Raw genomic sequence first — 25983 nt, forward strand, 5'->3', positions numbered from 1 at the left:
TAAAGGGGATGTGAGGCGGGAGAGTTATAAGCATTCCAAGAGGCCCGACTATTCCTTAACAAAATCTAGGACAAAAAGCATGCAGCCTAATATGCCAAATGTATAGGTTGCCCTGCTGGATTAGACAGAGTAAGGTATTCCATATGTCCAGTTTTCAACTGTGTGTCTCCTCGTGCTGAAAGTCATATATTGCAGCACTAGTTGTTTAGAAGCCGCCAGAGCATGTGACGACGTTCTGCGCGTCTGCACACGTGCACAGGGTAAGCACAGGTGCACGGAAGTACACTGGCCTTTGCACAGGCGCTCCTAACAGGACGGACGGGCAAAATTCGCGGGCACCGAAGAGCAGACACGTGATAATGAAAGCGTAGCCGTGGCATGCCGCGCTCCGAAAGCACTTAGCTCACCTGTGTTCGGAACCGACTAGCGAGCCTGCAGTTCGCGCTCGCCTGAGCCGTTGCTGCCAGAAGCGCTTCCAGCCTTCCGGCGAGCGCTTTGCCGCGGCCCCGGCCAGCCCGTTCCACTCGGTCGCGAGCTGCATGCACACACAGGCGCTGGCGTGTTTCTGCCGGCATCGCGTCGCTAGCCCCGCGGCCCAGACCGGCATGCTGCTCCATAAAACAGAGCATGGCCTCAATTGTTGCTCTGCGCTGCAACGCGGTGTATAAACACCGCGCTGCTGACTGTTGGCCACGCTCGCACACGCTGGCTCCATGCTTGTCACTGGCGCTCCGTAGCAGACAACAGCATAGGGCTCCGTGCGCTGGTATGGTGGCGCCAGCAGCGACCACATCGCCAGCGCCGCCTCGTGGCATTCGCCGCGTTAACCGGACGCTCAGTCACGACCGGTCTCTCGAGGGAGAGCGCGGGCCCCCTCGAGACTGGCCGTGGTGGCCCTGCGCCTTCCTCCATGCCCGATGCGTTCGCGCCAGGCCGGCCGCATAGCAGACGAGCACTGACCGCGATGCCATTCTAAGTCAACGCCTTCTTCTCTGCGGATTTCAACGCATTGAAAGCTTTGACGCCACCACTGCTGCATTTCGTTTCAATTGCTTTCAGGTTGGGCTGATCACCGATTCCAAGCAACCATGATTGTGTTGCAGTCCCAACGGCACTGCAATATCTGGCAACGCAGTTGAGCTTATTGAGATTAATTAAGTACCTTTACAGTTTGAGAAACAAGGCTCTGACCCAAATAATGAAATCAGCTATGTAATTTACACCCACTGTGACACCGACTATGTGAATGGTCGGCTAGAAATGCGAAAAACGCAAACTTACTACACAGATATATCAGATGATAGTGCTCTACATCCTGCAGGATCGACACTTCTTTACTTTGTGTATTCCTCTCAGAGAAGCATAGCTCTAAGCATACAAAAAGACGATGGGTTTCTTGCTAAGTATCTTCTACGGGACTTTCACTTCAGGAATTTCATGAAGACACCAATTGCATGAATTATTTTGGTCGTATTGCCCTTTTGGTAAATACTTAACTATAGAAAGGCCGCCGCGGTGGCTCAGTGGTTATGGTGCTCAGCTGCTGACCCAAATGACTTGTGTTCGATCTTGGTTGCGGCGGTCGCATTTCGGTGAAGGCAAAATTCTAGAGGCCCGCGTAGTGCGCGATGTCAGTGCACGTTAAAGAACTCAAGGTGGTTGCAATTATCTGGAACCTCCTACTATGGCGCCCATTATAGTCTTCGTTGCATTGGTACGATAAACCGAATTAAAATCAAAAGATTAATTCCCGAAATTAAGGGTTTAGTGATGCTGTGAAATCCAAGAAATAAATATATATATATATATATATATATATATATATATATATATATATATATATATATATATATATATATATATATATATATATATATATATATATATATATATATATAGAAATTTGAACCACTCTCTATTTTTCTTTTTATTCATCTAGAACAGGATTTGAGATCTCATAAATGCAACAAATAAAGACACAAAATTTTAAACCACTGAAGGAAATAAAATGATGCAAATAAATACACAAAAGCTTAGGTGAAACAATGAGAAAAACGACATAAGCACTCTCAGAAGTATGACGTCGCTCCCACTGCATACATACACGCACGAAAAAAAAAACTAGAAGCAAAATTGACACGCTGAACCACAGATGAGCATAACAAACGAAGACTTAAACTTCAGATGCTAGCTCCAAGAACTTCACCGTAGACCATTTCCTGTGACTGACTGAACGCATTCCTTCGCTCAACATAAAGACATAAAGCAGCTCCTACCAATGATGTCACGTTCGAAACACCCCAGTCAATGTAAACCCTTTCCCAGTTCACTCTCATGAATTTAATTCCACAGTGCACTCAATTCCAGCATACCCCCTGTGCATGAGCTAGCATGCACGATGTCCAAGAAAAGCGTTTAAATATATTCGGTACCCTGAATGCAGTGTTTTTATAGCTGTTATGACATTGGGTAAACACAGCAGTAGGTAGAGCACCCATAATTATCCAAGTTTGTTTTCGCCTTCGGACGAAGCACCTCACCGCTCGCCTCGCTCACTGCAAACTGAACCAGAGAGCTGCGTTGGCTGCGTCCGCCTTTCGCCACTGCTCTTAACCAGGTGGCGCCACTCGCGCGCGTCAAACTGCAGCGCACGGAGCCCTCTAGTGAAACCCAGGACGCCGTCGGTTCCGTGACAACCGCGCCGTGAGGGAAGGGGTGAAGGCGGGAGTGAGAAAAAAAGGGGGGAGAGAAAGAAAAATTACGTCACGTAATTTTTTCCACCAGGGTGCCTAGGGTGTTTTAAATCACGTGGTCAACTCAGGCACATCGTCAGCGCATCATCAGCATCATCTACTCGGGCTACACAGATATTCTTCCTTTCTCACGTTTGTCGTGGCAGAGTGCGCGTCGACGGTCTCAGCATGAGGTGTGTAATCCTTTCAATCCTTGTCGGAAAATTAGCTACCAAGTTGCATTTGTGCTCTTATTGATAGTGTAGTTCTTGCTGATCATGCAGCTAACTCTATTTTTTCGATTTACCAACTTTATTACTTATTTGCGAAGGTTTTTAATCTTCGCTCTTGAAATGGTGGCCGTCTCTTGCTAGCGCGTGATCTTCACTTCCACGCATGCTGTTGCGAAGTGATTGAATTGAAGCGGTCTAATAATTTTTATGCTTTTCTTGTGCAGCTCGAAAGTGAGCAGGGACACGCTGTACGACTGCGTCAACGCGGTCCTGCAGGAGTCGGCGCGCAAGCACCGCAAGTTCCTCGAGACCGTGGAACTCCAGATCGCCCTCAAGAACTATGACCCTCAGAAGGACAAGCGTTTCTCGGGCACCGTCAAGTATGCCTGCTCTTCGACCAGCATCGCGCGAAAAATTGACCTGAAACGCGCAGCCTTTGGCGTCCCCATCGGGCTAGAGCCCGCTTAACGTTAAGCTTAGAATGCCATTCGAACCGGCTTCGCAATATTGCCATTGTGCTTGGTGGAAATTTTAGGGCAGATTTTCGAGACGTTGGGGGCTTAGCGACCGTTCTCGTATGTCTGACGCCACAGCCTGTAGCGGTACAGGGAGCTCGGTTCTCTGAATGAAGCCGGGCGGACTCTAACCCAGGGTCTTAAAACAATGGGGAGGTGTTCCGCTTCGGCGGCACCAATAACTTGACTGCTGGCGACGCCCGGAGACTGCCGACAGTCGTATGTATGACTGGTGCGCATGTTGCGTTACGAAGGCGGCGGCTTTTATATCCCCTCCAGTTCAGGCGTGCATCATTGCAGTGACGACTTTAGCACTGGGCAATGAACTGTATCGCTGATTGCGCCTGTGCCTTCTCCGAGCATGGTGCATGCACGAAAGGGGTGTTCTTATCTTAACGCGTTCGGGCATTGCTCTAGATCCATTGACTTGTAGCCAAAGTGCCAATTTGGCGCTTTGGATTGCTTTCCAGCGAGTTGGTAGCATTTTTTTTTTCATTAAGGGAGGGATGAGTCTTTGTCAAAATTTCTAAGAAATTGCTTTTTTATGTAGTGCAAATGTTCTTCAATGGCTCAGTTAGTTTGAATTATTAGTGGTTTTGTGGTTCACATTTGGTTCTTTGTTACAGGCTGTTAGACAAAAAATGCTTGCATTATTTGAGACATTTACAGAACTGCATCATCAGTCTCAGTTTGTGTGGTGATGCTGTCTTGGCTCAGTAAAAATATATTTTAAAAAATTGAATAGAACATACAAAATGGTTTGACTGGTAATTTACTAAAGCAACAAATTCATTTAGTGCATAGTGTAAAAGCCAGTAGACATATAGCATCACTGCACTGCCGTACTCCCAAATTGATACTAAGCTAATTTCGATTGCCCAAAGCAAAATCAGAGATAGACATAGCCTGTGTGCCCTTAGAGTCATGAGAGTAGCGTTAGCTGCACTGCTCCATGTCCTTCTAGGAAGGTATCAAACAAAACTTCTCTAACAGTGGTGGTTGGGGAGCAGTTTTGGCACAGCAATCACATGAAGTGGAACATCATATATTTGTTCTGTACTTTGGGATTGTTTTGAGCATGGATATTCTGCAGAGAGTCTTTATGCAAACTGTTTGGAGAAGGACTTGTCCCCAGTTCTTCGTGGTCTCTAAGACCCACATCCCATTTTAAGGCGGAAAGAGGTGTAGGTTGTGCTTGTTACCTATTATTAGCTTGGCAATACTGGTCGTGCCCTGTTGAATGCGTATATGCTGCTGCTGGTTAACTGTTCATGTGTTGCTCATGAAAATTTTTTCATTATCGACAGGCTGAAGCATATCCCCAGGCCCAAGTTCCAGGTGTGCATTCTTGGTGACCAGCAGCACTGTGACGAAGCCAAGGCCAACAACCTGGCCTGCATGGACACAGAGGCTCTGAAGAAGCTGAACAAGAGCAAGAAACTAGTCAAAAAGCTTGGTGCGTTTTCCCCGCTTGCTTTTCTAGTGTCCGGGGGGCCTGTCTGTGTATCTTGAGCTAGGAGATTGCCGCTGCCGCATTATCAGGAAAGCGCTTCCAGCCACATGTTAGTAGCAGTAACTTTTTTTTTTGCTTTTATAATTAGGATGTGGGGCTGGGATATGGAGATGGTCTCTTGGGAATGCTTTTTTTTTGTCTGGTTTTCTGATGTAGGCAGCTGTCTAGGACCAACATCTGATTCTCTACTTCGTTTTGTCGCTGTCCTAAATGAGGCATAGGCCTTGTTCGGTGTTTTCGGCAGCCATGCTACCAGAGTGATGACTTGGAATGCATGTATTACCTGAAATGCTGGTGATAAGACACACTTGGTCTGATCTGGTAAGCCTTTACAGAAGCCAGGGGCGTAATCAATGGATTCTATTTTACTCCCTGTAAGGGATGTGCAAGGGCTGCAACGACCCCGCATTGGCTTCTGTTTATAGTCGGCTGTCTTCTTTCTGTGCTGCTAGTATCTATGCAAGTCTGCCTCGGTCTTGGCTGACTTGTGCCTTTCCCTTCCCAATTGCAGCCAAGAAGTACGATGCTTTCATGGCGTCTGAGTCGCTCATCAAGCAGATTCCCCGTCTCCTGGGTCCTGGTCTGAACAAGGCGGGCAAGTTCCCCACGCTGCTGACACACAACGAATCTATGATGGCCAAGCTTGACGAGGTCAAAGCCACCATCAAGTTCCAGATGAAGAAGGTATGTTGCCTTTCGATTGATTTAGTCTTGTAGTGAGTTGGTGGACCCACATGCCTTGTTTAGCACCAAGCATGCACATGCATGAAGAAGCAAGGTTTACATGATGACGCAAATATATGCATACCACACTTCCCTCCTGGCGATCGCTTTGCTACCAGGCATTGTATTAGGTTTAGAGCTTAGCAGCAAGCTAGGTTAATGCCCTCCCTTGTGTGGATTCAAGGAAAAGTTTTTACATATATCTGACAGTCTCACAACAGTATCTAAACGTTAAAACCATAGTATCACAACTATGATGTTTTTGCACATTGTTTAGCTTGTAGGTTTGTGGCATTGTGTTGGGCTAGCAGTCCTAACAGTTGTATTGCCTATGATGAGTTTAGCACTGGGCAATGAATAGTTTCATTGATTACTTGTGCACCCTCTCTGAGTGAACTGGACATCCTATTGCACTTCTTGGTGTGGTTTGTGGTGTTCACTGTGGAATACTTTTTTTTTCTGTTCAGGTCCTGTGTCTCGCAGTTGCTGTGGGCAATGTCAAGATGAGCCCTGATGAGCTGGCCCAGAACATCAACCTGGCCATCAACTACTTGGTGTCCCTGTTGAAAAAGAACTGGCAGAACATCAGGTCTCTGCACATCAAGACTACGATGGGGCCCCCACAGCGTCTTTATTAAGTTTTGGCTCTTTTTTTCGGCACCTCCAGCCAGCTAGTTTTGCGGCTGGGTGGTTGTGAATAAAAAGGCTCTTGTCATATTTATTACTCTGCTGTGTCCTTTCCATGTTGTATTAATCTGTCAGAATTGCTCAGAGAAGCAGGCTTGGCAATTGTCAGAGCTGAATTGGTAATGCTTTGAGTGCGCAGTGCCCTTGTAATAATGTCAGCTTGGGTTGCTTGTGGCAATGTTTTGTGAACCATAACAGAGGTGCAGTGGCCAGTCTCATTTGCCGTTCATACTGTAGTAGGTTCAAGAATTTACACGGTATAGATAATACTCGCGCCATCTTGCTTAGCCATTTAGTGACTGCTGCACCAGGTAAGTTGGCAAGATAAACTGCACATCTCCAACCAAAACCGAACGTGAGCGAAATTCTTGGGTCTGGGAATCGGCATTATTAGGCGTTGAAAAGATGTCAGAATCGGCGAACGTCCCTAAAATCTGAAACGTAACTTCGAAGCAGGCTTCTCCGCTCTTAGATAACTTTGGTACGGGATGAGTTTAATTCGGGCTGCTTCTGGTTAGTGATGATCGCGTCGCACATGTGTCCGTTCTGATTTAACACAACGCTACAAAGCCGACTGCTCCATCATGGTAACAGGGCGGGCAGTAGCTGTGATCTTTAGGAACGAAGGGGGGGGGGTAATGCTGTGAGGCACGTCGCACTGTGGAGAGGCGGTCAATGGCGACTTTTTTTTTCTGTTCCATTGAGCGCAGTCGGGGGATGGTTTCCTTTTGTGCCGTTGATGCTCGGGGGGGGGGGGGGGGGGGGGGGGGGGGGGGTTTGGATGTGCCAGGATTCGAGAAGGAATCTTTTGTGGCAATTTGTTTCGGTTCCCAGGATGCTGGTTTCTTCGAAGTTGATTCTGTGATCTGAGTTCTCGGAATGTTCGGCTACAGTATTGCGCGCCCTGGCGAAGTTGCCGACGTTTTTTCTTTCTTTTTGTTGCCGAATTCTGAGATTTTTGGTTTCGCCGATGTACCTCGCGTCGCAGTCGGCGTAAGGAATTTCGTAGACAAATGCCTTCGGCTCTTTCTCTCCGCGACCCGTCTTTGAGAACAGGTGGGCAAAGCGCAAAAGTGTTTGTCGCTTTGTGCGCAACCTGGAGACCCCCTTTTTTCAGGATTCAGGCGATGGTTTCGCTGACACCTCCTACATAAGGTAGAGTGACGTATTTTGGTGGTGGCGTTGGTCTTTGGCCCCACCATTCTACGGCCTGCCCAAAGTCAACAATCCTGGGATCCCATTGCGCCCGATTGTGGACTTTCCGGTGTTCCCACTTCGCTCGTTGTCGGAATACCTTTTTTCGCCCGAATCCTGGAAAAATCCAGTTTGCGCACAAGCCCACAAACACTGTTACTCTTAGCCCACCTGTTCCCAAAGACCGGCCGCGGAGAGAGAGCCCAAGGCATTGTCTACAAAATTCCTTGCGTCGTCTGCGAGCAAGCTACACCGGCGAAAGCAAAAATCTCAAAGAATTCGGAAACAAAAAAAAAAACGACGTCCGCAACTTTGCAAGAGAGCGCAATCCTGTAGCCGAACATTCCGAGGACTCAGACCACAGAATAAACTACAAAGAAACCAGCATCCTTGGAACCGAAACAAATTACCACAAAACGCTCCTTCTGGAATCCTGGCACATCCAAACCAGCCCGTACAACATGAACCACACAAAAGGAAACCTGCCCCCAGTGTATTCCCATGGACTTCGCTCTGCAACTCAACGAAAAAATGTCGCCATTGACCGCCTCCCCGCAGTGCGACAACATGACTCACAGCCTTAACCGCCCCACTCCTCCCCCACGCCTTTCGGATCACAGCTTTCGTTCCTTTGAACCCACCTGCCCTCCATACTTAGAGGCTGGCTACTGCCCTGCTACCCCTGATGAAGGAGCCGAGCCGGCTTCGAATCGTTGGGTTAAAATTGAAGTTTTTGATTGGAGATGTGCAGTTTATTCTTTAAAAAATACTACGTGCATGATGAGGCGTGTAGCTTGAATTTGTTTGTGGTTCAGCTTCTGTTTCATGTCGCTGTGGGCTCCGTGCGCTGGTATGGTGGCGCCAGCAGCGACCACATCGCCAGCGCCGCTTCGTGGCATTCGCCGCGTTAACCGGACGCTCAGTCACGGCCGGTCTCTCGAAGGGAGAGCGCGGGCCCCCTCGAGACTGGCCGTGGTGAAGGCGTGCTGACGCAATTGTCACCGGCTTTCCTAATAAAAAAACGTGTAAAAAAGTGTACATTGGCCAAACAGGGCGTTATTGTTTTAACGAAAGAGCGCTAGAACACATCAATCTTGTAAAAGATGGTATCAACGGCAATCTTGCCGTACACTGCCGGTCGTGCAAATGCAAACCTATGTTTCAGAAGGCGCAGTTTCTGGGTCACGCCAAGGAAAAGCTTCAGCGTGAAATTATCGAAGCCTTTTTTATTAGGAAAGCCGGTGACAATTTCGTCAGCACGCCTTCACTGTCATTGCTGGAGAATGAAATGGCTTTTTTGGATGATTGTGATTAGGTTTCACCTCATGATAACTGAATGTATTTAAACGTCGAGCTTTTTCAAATAAAATCAGTTGGAAGTGCAGCACAGTCCTGTTTTGTTTGTTCCTTGTCTTCTGTGTGCGTTTTATTCATGTTGCGAAACTTGTCTCCATTATGAACTGCAACCAACTAGCCCACACCACTGTGTTACTTCGACACTATTGTGCGCTGATAACCCAAGCAAAATGCGATAATTCTACTGGTCAATTTCCTCGCTTCTGAAACGTGCCAGTCGACAGTGAACGCCTCTTTGCGTTCAGTGTTTACTGGCACGCGTCTTATTCTATACGCGCTGCTTTTTGTAATATATGCGCTTTTCCTTATTTTCACTCCGTTTAAAGTGGTCCAGTGAGCCACAGCCGCTGCAACACATAGCGACCGAAAAAAAAAACATGACTTGCAGGTCATCTCGCGCGATTTCTGAATTTTTACAAGCCGAAATGCATGCTGTGACATGTAAGCAGATCTTCAGCCACTCTTGCATCCTCACTGAAGAGCTGACAGACACCGATAAAGAACGCCCATATCTTTAGATTAGTTTGGTTTATGAGGTTTAATGCCCCTGGGCGACTCAGGCTATGAGGGGCGCCGTAGTGGAGGGCTCCAGAGATCTGGACCACCTGGGGATTTTTAACGTGCACTGGCATCGTACAGTGCACGGGCCTCTAGCATTTCGCCTCCATCGAAATGCGACCGCCGCGGCCGGGGTCGAAACCGCGTCCTCGGGGTCAGCAGTCGAGCACCGTAACCACTGAACCACCGCGGAGGCTCCATGACTTTAGAATCACACACTGTATGCATAACTACGTGTAGCGCACAGTGTATGCATGGTCGTCACAGCATAGTGAAAATTGTCACAGAATGGTCGGGAAAAAACGCCGGATTTGTGTCAAATTACATGGAAAAATGTGTAATTAGGCGTAATTAACACTTAAGATCTCCTAAAGATGCATAATTTGGGTATCGACATAGTCCCGGGAACGGTGTGACGTGTGAAAAGCAGTGGAACTTTCTGGAAATCTGGCATTGATTGACAGGTGCTGCGGCAAAGACCGTCTATGGCCAAGCGGCATCGTGCTATGCAAAAAACGTGAGCAGTCGCCCTTGGGCAGACGGTGTGTCAATTAAGATGCCCCCTCGCCGGGCTGTGTCAGCAGTGGAACTTCCTGGAAGCGGCTTTCGCCTCTCAACACTTCAGTTGTCAAAGTGTCTCGTAAATTTTTTCTTCTAAACTGGTTTTGCACGTGACGAGCACCTGCTGCCCATCGTGGTCACAAGGCACACACTTTGCGAGCCAGACCAGAGACACGTGCGCCGGTGAGGTATGCAGACAGGGGTTAACGTTTCCCAGCACACAGAGGCGGCTCTGGAGGCATCTAAGAAATTTAGGAAAAAGTGTTGGGTATTGTAGGGCGCAATTGTTGCGCGGTGCGGGGGTGACCGGTTGGGGGGGGGGGGGGGGAGAGGCTCTTGAAGGAGCCTGGTGACGCGCTGTCGTGCTTTTACTTGTTATTTATATTTTCGTTTCTTTGCAGTATAGGGCAGCGAAAAAGAACAGTGAGGCACGTTTGACATTTCTCGGAATTTCGCTCAGTGCGTGTGTTTTGAGAAAGTTGATAAGTGGATTGCAAAAGTGTGAAACGCGGAGCTAGCGCGTGAAAGAAGAAACCGTGCCGTCCCGCATGCAGACGTCGCTTCCCCTCCACGAAGGCGTTCTTCGAACTTGCCCGTCTAATCTTCCTGCCACTGCCTCCCGCCAGGAAACTACAAGATGAGCGAACATGCCGACGTGAGCCCAACGCTTACGGGGTACGCATGGGGGTATACTTAGGGGTGTACGCATGACCTGTACCGATGTCATCGTGGCCGCCATCTTTGGAGCCATGAAACACGCCGCTTTTTCTAGCCTGCTTATTGCCACCTGCTCCGAACTGCCCTGTGGAAGCTATGCCCGGCGTTCCATCATTGCACCCGCGACTAAATACTTGCGAGCCGTCTGCAAGGGACAATTGACCATTTGCGGAGAAGTTTCTGCGCATGCGTGGTGAAGGCGCAGGCAGCGCCCTCTCTGGGCGGTTTGGTTTTTGGTTGGAAAACATGAGTCAGCCGTGCATTTCTGCGCTGTAGTGCGACGACTGATGTGAGCTGTAACTTCCACGTAACTGACATGTAACTGCAACGCGATTTATCTAAGCTAACCACGTGTTTTGCAACAGCGAGACTTGTACGTAATAAAGGCCGCGACGACATACAAGGCGCAAAAGACGAACCCGTTGACGGGGCCAGTAATGCGCACATCCAGCACGTTTCGAAACAGGTGTTGCTGCTTTATTTCGCGCTTATTGCCGAGTACACACTGCTCGGTCGTTCTAGAAGAGTTTTGCCACCGACGTAGGAAAACCGAATGATATATACTAGTATGAACATTCATCATTAATGCTACAATGTGCTTCCTGAACAGCGGGAGCACGGCCGAGCGCAGCCTCGCGTATATCCGCGCATTCTAACGCTACCGCGGCCGGTTAGCACGCAAAGCAACGCTCTGCCGTATCAGCACGAGCCGGGATTGAGATAGTACAACGGGTCCTTTAATAATCAGCTAAGTGTGCCCTGAGGCAAAAGGTGTTGTGTTAAGTTAGCAGAAACTCCGGCCCTATCAAGGAAGCGCAAACGTAAACGTCTGTGTGCATTAGGAAAGTGCATCCCATTATACTGTCACACTCGCCCGCGCATAGGCGCACATTCACGCACATTTTCACTTGGTCATTCGGCGCTCCGTTGAGGTAGCAGAGTGCACGTATTGCCGCACATGGTCGTTTTTCAGGCTACAACGCGAATAATTCGCCACACCCTCTTTCTAAAAACGAAAATGGGATGTTCTCCTCTTCCATCATACTCTTTCGTTAGCTGACACACGTTTCCGGCCAATAAACAACACTAAAACAACAAAACAAGCGCACGTGAGCTGCTGAACGCTGCCTTGCGCATGCTTGCTCGAGAGCCCCTTTCCAACCAAAGGTACCGGCGGAGCTTCTCTGTTTGCACGACAGGCGGCGCTCGCTTTTCCGCAAATGGTCAATTTCTAGTGAAACCCAGGACGCCGTCGGTTCCGTGACAACCTAGACACAATCGCGCCGTGAGGGAAAGGGTGAAGGCGGGAGTGAGAAAAAAAGGGGGGAGAGAAAGAAAAATTACGTCACGTAATTTTTTTCCACCAGGGTGCCTAGGGTGTTTTAAATCACGTGGTCAACTCAGGCACATCGTCAGCGCATCATCAGCATCATCTACTCGGGCTACACAGATATTCTTCCTTTCTCACGTTTGTCGTGGCAGAGTGCGCGTCGACGGTCTCAGCATGAGGTATGTAATCCTTTCAATCCTTGTCGGAAAAGTAGCTACCAAGTTGCATTTGTGCTCTTATTGATAGTGTAGTTCTTGCTGATCATGCAGCTAACTCTATTTTTTCGATTTACCAACTTTATTACTTATTTGCGAAGGTTTTTAATCTTCGCTCTTGAAATGGTGGCCGTCTCTTGCTAGCGCGTGATCTTCACTTCCACGCATGCTGTTGCGAAGTGATTGAATTGAAGCGGTCTAATAATTTTTATGCTTTTCTTGTGCAGCTTGAAAGTGAGCAGGGACACGCTGTACGACTGCGTCAACGCGGTCCTGCAGGAGTCGGCGCGCAAGCACCGCAAGTTCCTCGAGACCGTGGAACTCCAGATCGCCCTCAAGAACTATGACCCTCAGAAGGACAAGCGCTTCTCGGGCACCGTCAAGTATGCCTGCTCTTCGACCAGCATCGCACGAAAAATTGACCTGAAACGCGCAGCCTTTGGCGTCCCCATCGGGCTAGAGCCCGCTTAACGTTAAGCTTAGAATGTCATTCGAACCGGCTTCGCAATATTGCCATTGTGCTTGGTGGAAATTTTAGGGCAGATTTTCGAGACGTTGGGGGCTTAGCGACCGTTCTCGTATGTCTGACGCCACAGCCTGTAGCGGTACAGGGAGCTCGGTTCTCTGAATGAAGCCGGGCGGACTCTAACCCAGGGTCTTAAAACAATGGGGAGGTGTTCCGCTTCGGCGGCACCAATAACTTGACTGCTGGCGACGCCCGGAGACTGCCGACAGTCGTATGTATGACTGGTGCGCATGTTGCGTTACGAAGGCGGCGGCTTTTATATCCTCTCCAGTTCAGGCGTGCATCATTGCAGTGACGACTTTAGCACTGGGCAATGAACTGTATCGCTGATTGCGCCTGTGCCTTCTCCGAGCATGGTGCATGCACGAAAGGGGTGTTCTTATCTTAACGCGTTCGGGCATTGCTCTAGATCCATTGACTTGTAGCCAAAGTGCCAATTTAGCGCTTTGGATTGCTTTCCAACGAGTTGGTAGCATTTTTTTTCATTAAGGGAGGGATGAGTCTGTCAAAATTTCTAAGAAATTGCTTTTTTATGTAGTGCAAATGTTCAATGGCTCAGTTAGTTTGAATTATTAGTGGTTTTGTGGTTCACATTTGGTTCTTTGTTACAGGCTGTTAAACAAAAAATGTTTGCATTATTTGAGATATTTACATAACTGCATCATCAGAGTCAATTTGTGTGGTGATGCTGTCTTGGCTCGGTAAAAATATATTTGTAAAAAAATTGAATAGAACATACAAAATGGTTTGACTGGTAATTTACTAAAGCAACAAATTCATTTAGTGTAATGTAAAGGCCAGTAAACATATAGCATCACTGCCCTACTCCCAAATTGATACTAAGCTAATTTCGATTGCCCAAAGCAAAATCAGAGATAGACATAGCCTGTGTGCCCTTAGAGTCCTGAGAAAACTCCTGTAGCGTTAGCTGCACTGCTCCATGTCCTTCTAGGAAGGTATCAAACAAATCTTCTCTAACAGTGGTGGTTGGGGAGCAGTTTTGGCACAGCAATCACATGAAGTGGAACATCATATATTTGTTCTGTACTTTGGGATTGTTTTGAGCATGGATATTCTGCAGAGAGTCTTTATGCAAACAAAACTGTTTGGAGAAGGACTTGTCCCCAGTTCTTCGTGGTCTCTAAGACCCACATCCCATTTTAAGGCGGAAAGAGGTGTAGGTTGTGCTTGTTATCTATTATTGGCTTGTCAATACTGGTAGTGCCCTGTTGAATGCGTATATGCTGCTGCTGGTTAACTGTTCATGTGTTGCTCATGAAAATTTTTTCCTTATCGACAGGCTGAAGCACATCCCCAGGCCCAAGTTCCAGGTGTGCATTCTTGGTGACCAGCAGCACTGTGACGAAGCCAAGGCCAACAACCTGGCCTGCATGGACACAGAGGCTCTGAAGAAGCTGAACAAGAGCAAGAAACTAGTCAAAAAGCTTGGTGCGTTTTCCCCGCTTGCTTTTCTAGTGTCCGGGGGGCCTGTCTGTGTATCTTGAGCTAGGAGATTGCCGCTGCCGCATTATCAGGAAAGCGCTTCCAGCCACATGTTAGTAGCAGTAACTTTTTTTTTTGCTTTTATAATTAGGATGTGGGGCTGGGATATGGAGATGGTCTCTTGGGAATGCTTTTTTTTTGTCTGGTTTTCTGATGTAGGCAGCTGTCTAGGACCAACATCTGATTCTCTACTTCGTTTTGTCGCTGTCCTAAATGAGGCATAGGCCTTGTTCGGTGTTTTCGGCAGCCATGCTACCAGAGTGATGACTTGGAATGCATGTATTACCTGAAATGCTGGTGATAAGACACACTTGGTCTGATCTGGTAAGCCTTTACAGAAGCCAGGGGCGTAATCAATGGATTCTATTTTACTCCCTGTAAGGGATGTGCAAGGGCTGCAACGACCCCACATTGGCTTCTGTTTGTAGTCTGCTGTCTTCTTTCTGTGCTGCTAATATCTATGCAAGCCTGCCTCTGTCTTGGCTGACTTGTGCCTTTCCCTTCCCAACTGCAGCCAAGAAGTACGATGCTTTCATGGCGTCCGAGTCGCTCATAAAGCAGATTCCCCGTCTCCTGGGTCCTGGTCTGAACAAGGCGGGCAAGTTCCCCACGCTGCTGACACACAACGAATCTATGATGGCCAAGCTTGACGAGGTCAAAGCCACCATCAAGTTCCAGATGAAGAAGGTATGTTGCCTTTCGATTGATTTAGTCTTGTAGTGAGTTGGTGGACCCACATGCCTTGTTTAGCACCAAGCATGCACATGCATGAAGAAGCAAGGTTTACAAGATGACGCAAATATATGCATACCACACTTCCCTCCTGGCGATCGCTTTGCTACCAGGCATTGTATTAGGTTTAGAGCTTGGCTGCAAGCTAGGTTAATGCCCTCCCTTGTGTGGATTCAAGGAAAATTTTTTACATATATCTGACAGTCTCAAAACAGTATCTATACGTTAAAACCATAGTATCACAACTATGCTGTTTTTGCACATTGATTAGCTTGTAGGTTTGTGGCATTGTGTTGGACTAGCAATCCTAACAGTTGTATTGCCTATGATGAGTTTAGCACTGGGCAATGAATAGTTTTTGATTTTTTGTGCACCCTCTCTGAGTGAACTGGACATCCTATTGCACTTCTTGGTGTGGTTTGTGGTGTTCACTGTGGAATACTTTTTTTTTCTGTTCAGGTCCTGTGTCTCGCAGTTGCTGTGGGCAATGTCAAGATGAGCCCTGATGAGCTGGCCCAGAACATCAACCTGGCCATCAACTACTTGGTGTCCCTGTTGAAAAAGAACTGGCAGAACATCAGGTCTCTGCACATCAAGACTACGATGGGGCCCCCACAGCGTCTTTATTAAGTTTTGGCTCTTTTTTTCGGCACCTCCAGCCAGCTAGTTTTGCGGCTGGGTGGTTGTGAATAAAAAGGCTCTTGTCATATTTATTACTCTGCTGTGTCCTTTCCATGTTGTATTAATCTGTCAGAATTGCTCAGAGAAGCAGGCTTGGCAATTGTCAGAGCTGAATTGGTAATGCTTTGAGTGAGCAGTGCCCTTGTAATAATGTCAGCTTGGGTTGCTTGTGGCAATGTTTTGTGAACCATAACCGAGGTGCAGTGGCCAGTCTCATTTGCCGTTCATACTGTAGTAGGTTCAAGAATTTACACGGTATAGATAATACTCGCGCCGTCTTGCTTAGCCATTTAGTGACTGCTGCACCAGGTAAGTTGGCAAGATAAACTGCACATCTCCAACCAAAACTGAACGTGAGCGAAATTCTTGGGTCTGGGAATCTGCATTATTAGGCGTTGAAAAGATGTCAGAATCGGCGAACGTCCCTAAAATCTGAAACGTAACTTCGAAGCAGGCTTCTCCGCTCTTAGATAACTTTGGTACGGGATGAGTTTAATTCGGGCTGCTTCTGGTTAGTGATGATCGCGTCGCACATGTGTCCGTTCTGATTTAACACAACGCTACAAAGCCGACTGCTCCATCATGGGTAACAGGGCGGGCAGTAGCTGTGATCTTTAGGAACGAAGGGGGGGGGGGGGGGGGAGGGTAATGCTGTGAGGCACGTCGCACTGTGGAGAGGCGGTCAATGGCGACTTTTTTTTTCTGTTCCATTGAGCGCAGTCGGGGGATGGTTTCCTTTTGTGCCGTTGATGTTCGGGGGGGGGGGGGGGGGGTGGGGGGTGGTTTGGATGTGCCAGGATTCGAGAAGGAATCTTTTGTGGCAATTTGTTTCGGTTCCCAGGATGCTGGTTTCTTCGAAGTTGATTCTGTGATCTGAGTTCTCGGAATGTTCGGCTACAGTATTGCGCGCCCTGGCGAAGTTGCCGACGTTTTTTCTTTCTTTTTGTTGCCGAATTCTGAGATTTCTGAGCGTAAGGAATTTCGTAGACAAATGCCTTCGGCTCTTTCTCTCCGCGACCTGTCTTTGAGAACAGGTGGGCAAAGCGCAAAAGTGTTTGTCGCTTTGTGCGCAACCTGGAGACCCCCTTTTTTCAGGATTCAGGCGATGGTTTCGCTGACACCTCCTACATAAGGTAGAGTGACGTATTTTGGTGGTGGCGTTGGTCTTTGGCCCCACCATTCTACGGCCTGCCCAAAGTCAACAAACCTGGGATCCCTTTGCGCCCGATTGTGGACTTTCCGGTGTTCCCACTTCGCTCGTTGTCGGAATACCTTTTTTCGCCTGAATCCTGGAAAAATCCAGTTTGCGCACAAGCCCACAAACACTGTTACTCTTAGCCTACCTGTTCCCAAAGACCGGCCGCGGAGAGAGAGCCCAAGGCATTGTCTACAAAATTCGTTGCGTCGTCTGCGACGCAAGCTACACCGGCGAAGGCAAAAATCTCAAAGAATTCGGAAACAAAAAAAGAAACGACGTCCGCAACTTTGCAAGAGAGCGCAATCCTGTAGCCGAACATTCCGAGGACTCAGACCACAGAATAAACTACAACGAAACCAGCATCCTCGGGACCGAAACAAATTACCACAAAAGGCTCCTTCTGGAATCCTGGCACATCCAAACCAGCCCGAACAACATGAACCTCACAAAAAGAAACCTGCCCCCCAGTGTATGCCCACGGACTTCGCTCTGCAACTCAACGAAAAAATGTCGCCATTGACCGCCTCCCCACAGTGCGACAACATGACTCACAGCCTTAACCGCCCCACGCCTTTCGGATCACAGCTTTCGTTCCTTTGAACCCACCTGCCCTCCATACTTAGAGGCTGGCTACTGCCCTGCTACCCCTGATGAAGGAGCCGAGCCGGCTTCGAATCGTTGGGTTAAAATTAAAGTTCTTGATTGGAGATGTGCAGTTTATATTCTAAAGAAAAAATACTACGTGCATGATGAGGCGTGTAGCTTGAATTCGTTTGTGGTTCAGCTTCCGTTTCATGTCGCTATAGTGTCTGCTTCTCGTGCTACCCTGGGTTTCGGCAGCGTGCTACAACCGGTAATTCGCGATGAGGCGAGTCGTGCAGCAAGGAAAACTGGAGAGGCAGTTACGTCACAATATTTGATGCCGTTTACCCCACCGTTCTTCCTACTCTCATAGCCTCGGCGCGCATGCGCAGCAGACGACGCCGCTGCGAAAACGTCTAACTTCCGGCACACTTTCCGGCGTTCAGCTCGGATAGGGTGGGAGGAAGGAAAATGTATCATGTATCATTCCTCCATGAGGAGCACCGAACCGCGGCGGCTGCGTTTTTGTGGAGGCAGAACGATAAGGCGCCCGTGTGCTATGCGATGTCACTGCACGGTAAAGATCCCCAGGTTATCGAAATGATTCCTGAGCCCTCCACTACGGGCACCACTTTCTTCTTTTATTCTTCCACCCCCTCCTTTATCCCTTCCCTTAGGGCGCGGTTCAGGTGTCCGCCGATATATGAGACAGATACTGCGCCATTTCCTTTCCCCAAAAACCAATTATTATTATTACTCCATGAGGCGCGTTCACACTGGCCACCCGTGAAAGGCGCGCGACGTATGCACATTCGGCACAGAAGGGGAACCCCCAACAAGTCTCCAACGGCCCTTTTGGCAAGGCAGTCGCTCGCTGCAAAGGCACCTCTGGCTTCGTCGTTAGTGCCCTACAGGTTTCAGGGCTTTCAAAACCGCATTACGTACGCTTGAGCATGATCACTACTTCTGTTGCTCACACCCTTTTACCTTAGGCGGCGCATTTCACTGAAGCTCCTCCGCCTTTCGAGATAATGCGTGGCACCACCATTCAGTTTTGCATTGCTCCACTATCTTCATAACCTCTTCCTTCCATGGTTTTCAGAATCAGATTTAGACCATTTTATTTCCTTTCAGTTGAAAGTCGAAGACGAGGCAAAAGGCATGGAGCCAGACAAGGCCTCGACTCCCAGCTTTAGTTCGGAGCAGGCAAAACTTCAATACATTTGCAGGGATTTCTCCTGATGAAACGGTGTACACACAGACATAAAATATATGAGCATAAAATGCTGGCTGTCGATTAACGCAACGTTCGAAAGCACGTCAGAGGATCCGCGACAACACACTGGCGAGAAAAAGAAACCGCTGGATAACATGTTGACAGAAACATGGAAAAAAAAACTTTTTCGCAAGAGTGGTGATTTGCATGGGCATATGAGCGCAGCTATATACACAAGATATCATCAGTGATAATTACCCAGTCAAAACGCACTACAGGATTCTAAGACAGAAAATTTCTGTAGTCTGTAGTCTTGTCATATTTTGGGCATGTCTTGTGTAGTCTGTCTTGTCTTTTGTAGTCCTGTCTTCTGTTGTCTGTCTTGTCTTTTATAGTCTGTCTTCTGTAGTCTGTCTTGACTTCTGTAGTCTGTCTTGTCTTCTGTAGTCTGTCTTGTCTTCTGTAGTCTGTCTTGTCTTCTGTAGTTTGCCTTGTCTTCTGTAGTGTGTCTTGTGTAGTGCTTGTACACTGTGTAACAGTCGTTACTGTCACCTGTCAAATAACGCAGGATTTGTGTTCTGGGGTAGGCTATGCACAAAAATGCACAGCTTGTTAATGGTCGCCTGTCAATTAACACAAGCTTTGTGCATTCCAGAGTAATTCGTGCACAAAACCACTAGAATAGAAATGAAAATGATCAATATTTATTTACTGTTTCGTGCTTTTTTTTCGAGCTTGCTGATGCATGTTGTCCAGCGTTGTCCTGGCCGCAGGTTCCTAGATACATCGCCCATGAGCCAAGAAAAATGGTTTTTGTCTTGGCTGAAAAAAACAAAAAATAGAGATCACCGCTGCTACCTGCGCAAAAAAAATGTGAAAGCGTTGATGCTTCCTCGACACTGGTCGCCTTTCAAATTTGGCGCCATGGTTGTTTTCTCGTTGACTTGATTGGTTATCAATTAACTCTTATTTTACCCTCATTTCATCCCAGCAACGATTTTGAGTTTTCAAATTTCCCTCCACGGATCGTTCCTGCCCACTCACTGAATACCCGCCCAGTCTAATCACGCGTTCATTGCCTTTCGCTTCTCAATAATTACCTAATTGCCTGTAATTTATCATTCTTCTTATCTCCTGGTTAAGTATAGGACACTTATCACTGGTCACGTGATTGCTCATTTCGAGTTTTCAAACTTGGCGCCAAACTTTGGCTTTGTCCATACTTCCAGTTTTTCAAACTTGGCACTACGCTGTAGCTCCACCTACTTTCAGCGTTTTCAAATTTAGCGGCACTTTTTCTCTGGCCCAGCCACTTTTTGGACATTTTTGGCTGTAAATAATTATCCGATTATGAAATTTTCTTTTCGAGCAGCATCCTCACATCATCCTCTGCCAATTACACAACCAATCGTATGACGCTATCTCTTCTGAGTTGCCCACCACTGCTGCGGACACGATCCCCGGCAACTAGCCTAGTAAACTTCTCACTTTATTCAAAATGTGTGTAATACTGAACAAGGCTTATGACTGGCCGAGTTGGTACTGACTCACCTTAAAACCAGCCAGGACACACAAGAAGACATGAGCTCAAGAGGCGGGACTAACAAAAATTTAATTGAAGATTTTGATTATTTGATTTGTGAGGGTTTAACGTCCCAAAGTGACTCGGGCTATGAGGGACGCCGTAGTGGAGGGCTCCAGAAATTTCGACCACCTGGGGTTCATTAGCGTGCACTGACAACGCACAGTACACGGGCCTCTAAAATTTTGCCTCCATTGAAATTTGACTGGTGCGGCCAGGATCGAACGTGCGTCTTTTGGGACAGCAGCCGAGCGCCATAACCACTGAGCCACTGCGGCGGCATCATTGAAGGAAAGCCGCAAAAGGAGACCCGCGAAGAGATACAAGCGCACAATAGCCCAAAGCAGTGAAAGGGCGAAGTGCAATCAAAGGTCACTGGCATACTAATGAATCATCTAAAAAAGCAAATTCCTTACGGTGAACGTTTTCCGATGGCTTAGCCACACGTGTCATTAGCCTTACCGATGTAGTAAGCCTCAACTATCTATCGACAGATTTATCCCTTCCATAAACCACTGATGTGTTGTGGAAATTAGGCGTGCAAAGAGACATGTCATCCTCAGATTTGCATTCACAAGATTGAGCATACAGTGCCAGATTAGAATTTGCCTTCCCCCTAAGAGTGAAAGTGCTCAGTCAAGTGCAAATTCAAATATCTGCCTGTCTGCCCATATTAGTTGCAGCCATAAGGCAGTGGAACGCAATAAACTCCATTACTTTTGCAAGTGGTGAACCTCTTTTTGTGACACTGTCCATTGTGGACAAGTACCCAGTTTTATCAAGCCTTTTTAATGGCAGCGCAAAGGCCTCCTGTCTTGCACTTTGCTGTTAAGACAACAGCAGCATTACGCTTTCCCGCGACTTTCTTGAGACTGTGAAATACTGTGGAGGTAAGGTGTATCAACATCATCGGAGTATGTGCTCCTTACCCTCGAGCGAGTGAAAACATACTAGTCGAACCTCGTTATAACGAACACTGATATAGCGAATTATCGGTTATAGCGAACTAATTACGAATTTTGGTTGGTCATGCTTCATTTCAGTGACATTTATTCTTTTATAACGAAACCGAAAACGCGAGATCCGCCGCGATATCGGCTGTAACGAAGAAATATTTGGTTTACACGAGGCTCAGAACTTGAAAGTAGCATAAAAAAAAAAAAAAATGAAAATCGAAGGCCGATACACAGCTGAATTTTTTTTTTTATCGTTTGAAAAAGTTTTGCCGTCTGGCACAAAAATCGCGTTTGGATGGTCGCGCCACCTGTGAACAGAGCGCGAAAACTCTGAAAGCTCATGACATGACAGAGGGCCGAAAGGCGGCGCCACTTGTCCAGCGGTAAAGAAAGGCAAGCGCAACATTGGCAACTTTGAGGCCGGCGTTCTGACATCAGCACAGCGGCCAGTCTTGTTGTTGCAGCGCTCGAAATGGCATCGAAGAGGAAAGCGATCTCACTCCAGACAAAGCTGCAGATACTGAGAGCTGTGGACAGTGGCCGCAAGAAAAAGGATATTGCTTCGGAATTCGGCGTTCCTCCAAGTACGTTATCCACCATTTTGGCCACTAGAAAGAAGATTGAGGGCAACACCGAGGACGCCATAAAAGCCGACCGTAAACGAGTTAGGCCTTGCCATCACCCGGACGTGGAAGCGGCTTTGCTTTCTTGGTTTAAAGATGTGAGGGCGCGAAATTTGCCGGTGTCGGGAGCACTTCTTCAACGGAAGGCCCACAGCCTGGCCTGCGTACTGGGGCATGACGATTTCTGTGCAAGCAGCGGTTGGCTGCAACGTTTCAAAGATAGGCACGAGATCGCGTGCCACACTTTGTCTGGCGAAGGGTCCGCTGTCGACATGGAGACATGTCAAACGTGGCTGGAGAATTTTCGTCCTCTGCTCCAGGAGTACGACGAGTGCGACGTATACAACGTCGACGAAACCGGCGTGTTTTTCAAGTTGTTGCCAGAGCGGTCACTGGCGATGAAGAACGAGACCTGCCATGGGGGCAAGAAAAACAAAGACCGGGTGACTGTCGTCGTTGCCGTGAACATGGACGGCTCCGACAAAAGACGGCTCACCGTCATCGGCAAGTCGGCACATCCGAGGTGCCTGAAAGGCGTCCGGAATTTGCAGATTCAATACACGTCGAACAAAAAAGCGTGGATGACGACCAAGCTTTTCGAGGACTGGCTGAGAGCGTTAGACCAGGACATGGAGAGGCAGCACAGGAAGGTCCTGTTGCTTTTGGACAACTGTTCGGCGCATAAAGTTTCGATCGTGCTGAAGGCAGTTCGCTTGCAGTTTTTGCCACCGAACGCAACTTCTGCTTTGCAGCCTTTAGACAAAGGCATTATTCGTTCGCTTAAGTGCAATTATAGGAAGCGTTTGGTGACGCAACTGGTATTTGACATCGATCGACATAGATCGACAACAATAAACATCAAGACGACACTCGAAATGTTGTACGGGTCGTGGAATGAGGTGAGGCAGTCGACAATAAGGAACTGTTTCGCGGATGCCGGTTTTGTTCTGCCTGCCGACGAAGAAGAAGTGCAGCCCGAAGACCAGGCAGAGCTGGACAGAACTTGGGATCGGCTGGCAGTCCCAGGCGTCGAATTCGACGATTTCGTTTCGGCCGATGAGAACTTGGCCGTGGCGCCCGAGCTGACGGATCAAGAAATTGTGGATCGCGTTTTGTTGCCCGAGGATGACAGCAGCAGCGACAGCGGTGAGAGTGAACGGGATGAACCAACGATGAGCAGTGCGGATGCCGCGGACATGGCCAGGAGGCTGAAAGGATATTTGGAAAAACTCCCGACGACGAAAACTGCTGACGTAGAAAAGGCCCTCTTGAGCATGGACAATGTAGAAAACTTCATTCTGCGCAGCGCTGTGAAAAGCCACCAGACGAAGATAACATCTTTCTTCAAATGAACGAATGCAAACCTGTTTGGCTGATCCCGGGCTGGCGTTGCATATGTCTCCTCGCCCAACGCCGCCTCTCCTCCTTCTCTTCTCGCCCAACGCCCCCTCTCCTCCTCCTCCTCCTCTCTCAAAGCTGCTTTGGCAGCTTTTTTTTTTCAACGGTCCCTCTCGGGGCCACCAATCGCGCTTCGGCAGAGCACGCAGGCGCGATGGTTCCCGCTGTGTCTCACTCGAGTTCCTCTCTCTACACCAAGTCGCCTATGCGCAGACACATGGTGCAGTCGTTTCGCGCCACGCACTTTCACGTGCGCGGCGACGTAAGAACAGTCGTGTCAACCTTCCCATATTCCGGCCTATTTTGATTGAATGCCACAAGGAGACAGGTAAGGATTACCACGTTTGTAGTGGGTTCAAAGCCAAGTATATAATGCATTTTAGTGTCTAGAATATTTGCGCGAGCCAAATTACGAATTTGTCACAGCCGATATTTATGTCTACTGTTACAACGAATATCGGATATAACGAACTGATTTACGGTCCCGATGCTACTTCGTTATAACGAGGTTCGACTGTATGACAGGTTGTTGAGATGGGCAAGTGGGAACCTAGCTGCTTGGAAACCTGCTACAAGAATGCGTCCTCAGCAGTGATGGCATGACTTATCTAAAGCTGATGTCATGCACATGATTGCACACCCATCAAGTGTTTCCATCTTTACTGACCTTAACCAGCGACAAATTACACCTCTTCACCATCCTTCCCCAAAAACGAGTGGTCCGACTCGTAGCTAAAAAGAGCCTTCCCCGATCTTTAGCTGTAGCCCCGACAAACATATTCGTCCACAAAGCGCAAGTCTGCATGAAGAAACTGCTAACGGTTCTGCTTAGACAATTCTGATGTAAAAGACAGGCGTTGACCGCATGCTTTAAAGACTACTAAAACATCTTGTGCCAACTTATCTGAGCCTTCTATGTCCAGAAAAATTACAGTCATGAACATAACGAAATGCTACTATGCCAAGGTCTTCCAAACAGGGCTCTAATGCCTTATTGACTTTAGACAAAAAAATGTTGCTGAGCAAAGGTACGACCTGCATGTAAATACCACCCTGCCAACTGACAAATGCGGATTTGAAGTAAAAGGACAACAGCCCCAAGAAGCCAGCAACCAAAATCACGCAATCATCTGTAAAAGCATGTTCATTGTTCACCCTGATGCAGTTTGCACATACTTCAGAGGTCTATCATGTGACAATGAATAGTGCAGGCCCTCCATGTCGATGCTCACTGCAGAGCACCCACCCAGGTTGCTGTCCACAAGAAACTAGAACTCCACAGAACTCCACTTTTGTGAGTTGGCAAGGCAGTATTTACATCATAAATCAGGCATATGCAGAGGGTCCCAGGTTGCACTGTTCATCCGCGACATTCTTCTGTCCAAAGTCGATACCGCATCAAAGCCCTGTTTGGAAGGCCTCGGCATAGTAGCATTTCGTTATGCTGATAGCTACCTAATTTTTTTGCACAAGGAGGGCTCAGATAAGTTGGCACAAAACGTTTTAGAAATCTTAAGGCATATGGTCAAAGCCTATCTTTTAGGTCTGAATTTCACTAAGCATAACCGTTTGAAGCTTCTTGACTTAGACCTGCGCTTTGCGGACGACCACATATGTTGGCGCCAAAGCCCAAGATCAGGAAGCCTCTTATCTACGAGTTGAACCACTCGAGGCTGGTGGAGGACAGGTTGGCAATCACATGCATCACGACTGCTTTATGGAAGTCATGCCATCACAGTGTTTAGAATGCATTCTCGGAGCAGGTTTCCAAGCCAATGGCACCTGGGTTCCCACTTGCCCATCTTGCGCACCTGTCAGAGTGTGTTTTTACTCTCTCGAGGGAACGGAACACCGTTCACATGATGCTGACGTAGTTGAGCAGCACAAAAAGACGGGCTCTATACTTTACCTCCACGCCATTTCGCACCATCCCAAGAAAGTTGCACCAAAGTATGATGTTGCTGTTGCCTTGACCGCTAAAAGTAAGGTAGGAGCCCTTTGCTTCTTCGTTCAAACTAGGCTTGATACAACTACGGGTAATCGTCCGCTATGCACAGTGGCAGATAAAAAATGTTCACCACTTGCAAAAGTAAACCGGTTTTTTGCATTCCACTGCCTCGTAGCTGAAACTACTATGGGCAGACAAGCAGATATCTGAATGTGCGCCTGGCTGAGAGCACTTTCACTGTATAGAGAGGAAGGCGAATTTTCACCTGACACTGCACGTTCAATCTCGTGAATGCTATCAGAGGACGACCTTTCTCTTTGCACGCCTGATTTCTGTGGCACATCAGTGGTTTAGGGAAGTGATAAATCTGTCCTGATATAGTTGAGGCTTACTACATCAGTAAGGCTAAAAACAAGTGCCTGGCTAAACCGTCCGTGAACCTTCACTGTAAGGAATTAGTTTTTTATTATGGTTTACTAGCACGTCAGTGCCTTTCGGTTATTTTTTGCCCACTCACTGCTTTGGGGTCTTGTGTGCTTGAATCTCTTTGCAGGTCTTCTTTTGCCACTTTCCTTCAATAAAATTTCAGTTGTTAGACCAGCCTCATCTTGTGCTCATCTCTTCTCCTGTTTTGTGTCTTCCGGCTGGTTTTAAGATGTAATACTGAATGCCGAAAGAAAGCCATTTTAGAGTCAAGTGCACTT

The 25983-nt window shown here is 47.8% G+C and overlaps 3 protein-coding genes across 4 annotated transcripts in view; 2 read left to right on the forward strand and 1 right to left on the reverse strand.

The window, feature by feature from the left end:
* LOC144114578 (uncharacterized) overlaps nt 1-25983 on the reverse strand; it is a 36979-nt gene that overhangs the window by 6452 nt on the left and 4544 nt on the right. For both annotated transcript variants that reach the window (XM_077648415.1, XM_077648414.1), the window contains exon 5: nt 19485-19594. In XM_077648415.1, the coding sequence (XP_077504541.1) occupies nt 19485-19594 (110 nt within the window). The remainder of the gene's footprint in view (nt 1-19484; nt 19595-25983) is intronic.
* Nucleotides 2801-6437, forward strand: LOC144114576 (large ribosomal subunit protein uL1-like). Its single transcript, XM_077648412.1, has 5 exons — nt 2801-2926; nt 3190-3345; nt 4788-4936; nt 5505-5677; nt 6184-6437. The coding sequence occupies exons 1-5, from the start codon at nt 2922-2924 to the stop codon at nt 6352-6354; spliced, it is 654 nt and encodes a 217-aa protein (XP_077504538.1). The 5' UTR covers nt 2801-2921; the 3' UTR covers nt 6355-6437.
* LOC144114577 (large ribosomal subunit protein uL1-like) lies at nt 12208-15808 on the forward strand. Its single transcript, XM_077648413.1, has 5 exons — nt 12208-12298; nt 12562-12717; nt 14161-14309; nt 14878-15050; nt 15555-15808. Exons 1-5 carry the CDS (start codon nt 12294-12296, stop codon nt 15723-15725), a joined length of 654 nt encoding a protein of 217 aa, XP_077504539.1. The 5' UTR covers nt 12208-12293; the 3' UTR covers nt 15726-15808.

Source organism: Amblyomma americanum, chromosome 1 (assembly GCF_052857255.1).
Source record: "Amblyomma americanum isolate KBUSLIRL-KWMA chromosome 1, ASM5285725v1, whole genome shotgun sequence".
Taxonomy (NCBI): Eukaryota; Metazoa; Arthropoda; class Arachnida; order Ixodida; family Ixodidae; genus Amblyomma; species Amblyomma americanum.

Bases quoted from the DNA above. Each gene is read 5' to 3' on its own strand.
- LOC144114576 (XM_077648412.1), top strand. The intron at 3,346-4,787 runs GTATGCCTGCTC...CATTATCGACAG, and splicing joins CGTTTCTCGGGCACCGTCAA to GCTGAAGCATATCCCCAGGC. The intron at 4,937-5,504 runs GTGCGTTTTCCC...TCCCAATTGCAG, and splicing joins GAAACTAGTCAAAAAGCTTG to CCAAGAAGTACGATGCTTTC.
- LOC144114577 (XM_077648413.1), top strand. The intron at 12,718-14,160 runs GTATGCCTGCTC...CCTTATCGACAG, and splicing joins CGCTTCTCGGGCACCGTCAA to GCTGAAGCACATCCCCAGGC. The intron at 14,310-14,877 runs GTGCGTTTTCCC...TCCCAACTGCAG, and splicing joins GAAACTAGTCAAAAAGCTTG to CCAAGAAGTACGATGCTTTC.